Source organism: Elaeis guineensis, chromosome 1 (genome assembly GCF_000442705.2).
Source record: "Elaeis guineensis isolate ETL-2024a chromosome 1, EG11, whole genome shotgun sequence".
Lineage (NCBI taxonomy): Eukaryota > Viridiplantae > Streptophyta > Magnoliopsida > Arecales > Arecaceae > Elaeis > Elaeis guineensis.
The window spans coordinates 25,647,638-25,653,637 of record NC_025993.2 but is presented as its reverse complement, the minus strand read 5'-3'; the positions used below and the strand labels follow the sequence as shown (position 1 = coordinate 25,653,637).

Sequence of the window (6,000 nt, the reverse complement as noted above, 5' to 3'; positions counted from 1 at the left end):
AAAGTTGTTGATGGTGGAGCATGGTATACATTTAAAATGTCATATCTTGGAATTTGATGAATACCCTGATCTTATTACTGAGATGGGCATATAAATACTCACTTGTTAATTGTTGATATTTGAACCAATATTTCTCAATGCATATATTTATTAATGAATTGCTATCTCTTCATACTTGTGTTTGTGCTTGGGAGATCCTTACTGAGCTGTTAGCTCATACTGTTATTTCTATATTTTTTCAGAACTGGAGAATACTTAGTTAGACCGGACTGAGTTGAACTTTTGGTGAAAGGTAGTAATAATTAAGTCTGTATCTAATACTGAATGTGTGTGAACTGTATATTTTGGGATCACTATAAACTTTTAGTAAGAATGCAATATATATGGTTTGCCTTAGCTGTTTAACTCTTGGTATTAAATATTTTGGGTTCAGATGTATCAGGTCTTGCATATACTCTAGAGTTATACTTTAGGAGATTTGTGGCCTTGTCATGTGCCCAACCCAAGTTTGGGGTTTGGGGCGTGACAGAGGTAGTATCAAAGCTTAGATTTAAGATTCTTAAAGGTAAGCTTTAAATGAGTATAGATAGGTGAACCCTTAGTTGGGTGTGTATATTATATAGCATATAATTGCAAATCGTGTATTCTTTTTGACTAATAATAACTAGGATTGGTTATGATTTTGAATGTAAATATTGGTGAGTGTAGGCTAAGATGGTTCATGGTAGTGGATGGGGACGTGTGAGAAGGCCGGCATAGTTTGCTAATGGTTCTAATGCTTAGATGCCTGCTGAACAGCAAATCAGTGTTCCTTTTGCACTGGCAAGCAATATACACCAACATGGGGATCACAACCTTGCTGGAAGCTCTCAAGTGGCAAGAATGCAAGGTGGACATAGGATTGCCCTCAGAGAGCAAGTTCGCTCCTCCCAATTGATTCAAACACTTTTAGGGGTGGTGCAATAGCAAACTACTGCACGAACTAAAGGAAGATGATGGAACAACAAAATCAGTTGATGTAACAATTTATGCAACAACAAGGGCATCAGGGGCAACCACAGCATCAATGGCAGTCTTCTCCCCAGCAGCAAAAAAATGTCAAAGTTCAACAAGAACATCGTATTGGCTTGGAGGAATTTAAGTAATTTGCCCCGCCACCTTTTCAGGGTGCCTCTAATCCTTTAGGGACTAAAAGCTAGTTGGGTGAGATAGAGCAAATCTTTGTGGTGTTGAAATGTTCTGGAGAGGAGAAAATCTGTTATACCTCTTTCATGTTGTGTGGAGAAGCTCATAGTTAGTGGAAGATAGAAAGGAAAAGATTGGGTGTAGATGTTGCATATATCACTTGAAAAGTTTTTAGAGAAGCCTTCCATGAAAAGTACCTTCCCCATAGTATTTTATATCCAAAGTATGAGGAGTTTTGCCAATTGAGACAAGGTAATATGTTAATTGCTCAATATGCAGCCAAATTTGAAGAGTTGGTGAATTATGCTTCAGGATTAGTAGAAAAGAAAAAAGATCGAGCTCGAAAATTTGGGATTGGACTGAAAACCCAAATTAAACAGCAGGCATCCAACTTTGAGCTCTCTACATACAAGGAGGTGCTCAACAAAGCACTAGTTGTAGAGAAAGGACTTAATGATACTCAAGTAAAAAGAGATAGAATGTTAAAAAAGAGGACTAGACCTAGCAGTCCTCAAGGCCAAAGTAGTAGGATGGTTGAATCAAGGGACAAAAGGCTAGTCTCTATGATTTCAAGAGATAAAAGGCAGCCCTCCGTTGTTCTTCAATGCCATAGGTGGGGAGGACCTCACTTTCTATGGAATTGTACAAGGCTTGCAGGGGTATGTTATAATTGTGGTCAACCAAGCCATAAGGCAAATGTATGTCCTAAGAGAAGGGAGCTTATTGTACGATCAGAGTATCAACTTGCACATGCATCCCTATCTAGTCAAGCCTCTCAATCAAAATCATAGCAAGAAGGATAGCAGCAGAGGCCGAGGACCCAAGGAAGAGTTTATGCACTCACTCAACAAGATGTTAATGCTTTCAATTTTGTGGTAACAAGTATTTAGTGCTACCTTCTTTTCTATCATATTTAATAAGTATGCCTCAAATATAGAAATTCATTCAATTAGAATTATAGCTAAACTTGAGAATGCTTGACAGGTATGATCAGGGTGTTATCTAATTATGCTCATGTTCTGTTTGATCCTGATGCTACACATTCTTTTATATCTATTAATTTCATTAGAAGGAATAGTGAAATTCTACCTGCACGACTTGAGTTTGATCTAGGAGTCTCTACACCAAATGGTGACATTATTGTAGTAGATTCTATTTGCAAATCTTGCACTTTGAGTATTGTAGATAAAGAAATAGTGGTTGACTTGTTAGTGTTGGAAATGAGGGATTTTGATATAATTCTAGATATGGATTAGCTAGCAGCATATCTTGCTACTATAGATTGTTTTAAGAAAATAGTAATCTTCCATATTCTAGATCGGTCAGAATTCAGCTTCACAGGTAACGGATTAATTTTTTTATTAAAGTTAGTCTCTACTTTACAAACTATGTCTTTTTTTAGGAACTTCCTGGGTTACCTTCAGATTGAGAAATTAAATTTTTTATTGATTTGATTCCAGGAACTGGTCCCATATGTAAGACTCCTTATAAAAGAGTTAAAGGAATAATTACAAGAATTATTGAATAACGGCTTTATCTGGCCTAGCGTGTCTCCTTGGGGTGCTCCTGTACTATTTGTGAAGAAGAAGGATGGAAGCTTCTGACTTTGCATGGATTATCGCGAGTTAAATAAGGTAACAACAAGGAACAAATATCCTTTGCCAAGAATTGATGATCTGTTTGATCAATTATAGAGAGCACAAGTTTTTTTAAAAATTGATCTTCGTTCTGGCTATCACTAACTAAAGATTAAGGCTAGTAATGTATCTAAGATAGCTTTTAGAATAAGATATAGATATTATGAATTTTTGGTTATGTCTTTCAGATTGACTAACGCACCTACAGCCTTTATGGACCTCATGAATAGAATATTCAAACCTTATTTAGACTAATTTGTGGTGGTATTCACTGATGATATCTTAATCTATTCAAGGAGTATGCAAGAGCATGAGGAACATTTAAGGACAGTGTTGCAAACTCTTAGAGAAAAAAATTTTATGCAAAGCTCTAATGTATGAATTTTGGCTTGATAATGTCGCCTTCCTTGGGCATGTAATATCTATAATTGGTATTTCTATTGATCCAAAAAAAATAGAAGCAGTGGTTGAATGGAGTCGCCCCACTAATATATCTGAGGTACGTAGTTTCTTGGGATTAGCTAGCTATTACCACAGATTTGTTGAAGGATTCTCTCGCATTGCTATGCCTTTATCTCATCTGACTCAAAAATGAATGAAATTTGAATGGACAGAGGAGTGTGAGCAAAGCTTTCAAGAATTAAAGAAGAGATTGATGATAACTCCAGACTATTCCATCTAGAATGGGAGGTTTTACTATTTATAGCAATGCCTCTCGGAAGGGCCTAGGATGTATCTTGATGCAGAATAGAAAGGTAATAGCTTATGCCTTCAAATAGCTAAAACCTTACGAGCAAAATTATCCCACTCATGATTTAGAATTAGCAGCTATAGTTTTTGCTTTAAAAATATGGAGACATTATTTATATGGAGAGTCTTGTGAGGTTTATACTGATCATAAGAGTTTGAAGTATATATTCATCCAAAAAGAATTGAATTTGAGGCAAAGAAGATGATTGGAGTTGTTACAAGATTATGATCTTACTATCAATTATTATCTAGGGAAGGCAAATGTAGTAGCGGATGCTTTGAGTAGGAAATCATCAGCTGAATTGGCATCCTTAATTGCTTCACAGAGGACTATTTTGATAGATTTGGAAAGGTTGAATATTGAAGTACGATGGTATGATGCCAACTCTCAAATTGCTAACCTCATAGTAGAACCTGCTTTAATTGAAAAGATTAAAGCCTCTCAGAGTGAAGATCCAGAACTCCAGAAGACCAAGATGTTGGTAGAATTTGGAGCTCAAGTAATGTTTCAAATTCATAAAGATGGCTCTTTAAGGTTTGGCAATAGACTCTGTATCCCCAAGAATTCAGAACTGAAGAAAGAAATTTTAGAAGAAGCCCATAGTTCTGCTTATACTAGGCATCTCAGATGTACCAAAATGTATTGGGATCAACGAGAAAATTTTTGATGGAATGGCATGAAGAAGGACATTGCACAGCATGTAGCTTAATGTTTAGTATGTCAATAAGTAAAAACTGAACATTAGAGACCTGCAGGACCCTTGCAATCTCTTTCTATTCCTCAATAGAAATGGGAACATATAATCATGGATTTTGTGACAGGTCTATCTTGAACCTCTAAAGGTAACAATGCTGTATGGGTGATCATTCATCGACTGATGAAGTCAGCTCACTTCTTGCCTTTTAAAGTTGGGATGTTATTAGAGAAGTTAGTAAGTTTGTATATTGAGTAGATTGTAAGATTGCATGGAGTTCCAGTTTCTATAGTATCGGATAGAGATAGCAGGTTTGTGTCTCAATTTTGGAGAAGACTCCATAAAGCCATAGGTACCAAATTAAACTTTAGCATAACCTTTCATCCGCAAACTGATGGACAATCTGAAAGAACCATTCAGATTTTAAAAGATATGTAAAGAGTTTGTGTCTTAGATCTGGGAGGTGCTTGGGATAGTCATTTGTCTTTAGTGAAATTTGCATATAATAAAAACTATCAGGCTAGTATCTAGATGGCTCCTTTTGAAGCATTATATGATAGAAAGTGTAGATCTCCTATTTATTGGGATAATATTGGTGAAAGAAGGTTATTGGGTCCTAAACTAGTGCAATAAACTATAGAGAAAGTTTAATTAATCAGGAAAAGGTTGCAAAGTACAATTCAAGATAGACAAAAAAGTTATGCAAACAACAGAAGATGGTAGTTAAAATTCCAAGTTGGGGTCCATGTATTCTTAAAAGTATCTCCTACCAAATGTTTGATGTAGTTTGGTATCCGTGGCAAGCTCAGTCCAAGATATGTGGATCCTTTCGAAATTTTGGATAGGGTTAGAGAAGTGGCATACAGAGTAGCATTACCATCCATTCTTTCTAGTGTACATAACATACTTCATGTATCAATGCTGAAGAAGTATGTATCAGATCCCAGCCATGTGGTAGAGTACGAGCCATTATAGTTGTATAAGGATTTAACATATGAAGAGTATCCAATTCAGATTGTAGATGAGAAAGAATAAGTTTTGAGATGTCGTACTATTCCTTACATCAAAGTTTAATGGAGTAATCACACAGAAAGGGAAGCGACTTGGGAGTTGGAGAATGAGATGAAGAAAAAATATCCTCAGCTTTTCGTCAACTTAGCTATGTAAATTTTGAGGACAAAATTTTATTTGAAGGGAGGATGTAAGGCTCGGCCCGGCCCAACCCAGCTGGTCCATGGGGCTGCCCCACCTATTAAGGCCATGGCGATAAGAGTGGAACAGAGGATTTATCCTCTGTTCCATGCGAAAGAAGCCCCCCATCGTGCATCCCTTAAACACCAGCCCGTCGCCCTCCCTCCTTTCTCCCTCTTTTTCTCCTGTTTCTCTTGCTCTCTCTCTTCTAAGCATGCCATCCCTCTTCCACATCTTCTCTCCTTCTTCTTCTTCTTCTTCTTCTTCTTCTTCTCTTCTCCTCCTCTTCCTCCATACTAGATGCCAGCCCATATCTCCTTCCTTCACCACTTAGGTAAGCCCTAAACTAATTTTCTTCTCTATTTCTTGCTACATTTTTCTATTTGGAAGAAGGAATAAACCTCCTCATAGGTTGCAGCTAGATAGAGGATGGTATGGCCATCCTTTTCTTCACAAAGAGAGAGAGATAACTCTCCTTTCTTTTCTCTTTTGGCCATAGATCTAGTTGTCTATGTGTTTTCTCTCACAAATGGATAAAACCT

General features: G+C 36.9%; 1 protein-coding gene across 1 annotated transcript in view; it reads left to right on the top strand.

Annotated features, from left to right (window-relative positions):
• Window positions 1–783: 783 nt before the first annotated feature.
• LOC105033058 (probable LRR receptor-like serine/threonine-protein kinase At1g05700) overlaps window positions 784–6,000 on the top strand; it is an 88,314-nt gene continuing 83,097 nt past the window's right edge. Inside the window, 2 exon segments of the mRNA XM_073252741.1 lie at window positions 784–889; window positions 3,825–4,072. Of these exon segments, the coding sequence (XP_073108842.1) occupies window positions 784–889; window positions 3,825–4,072 (354 nt within the window).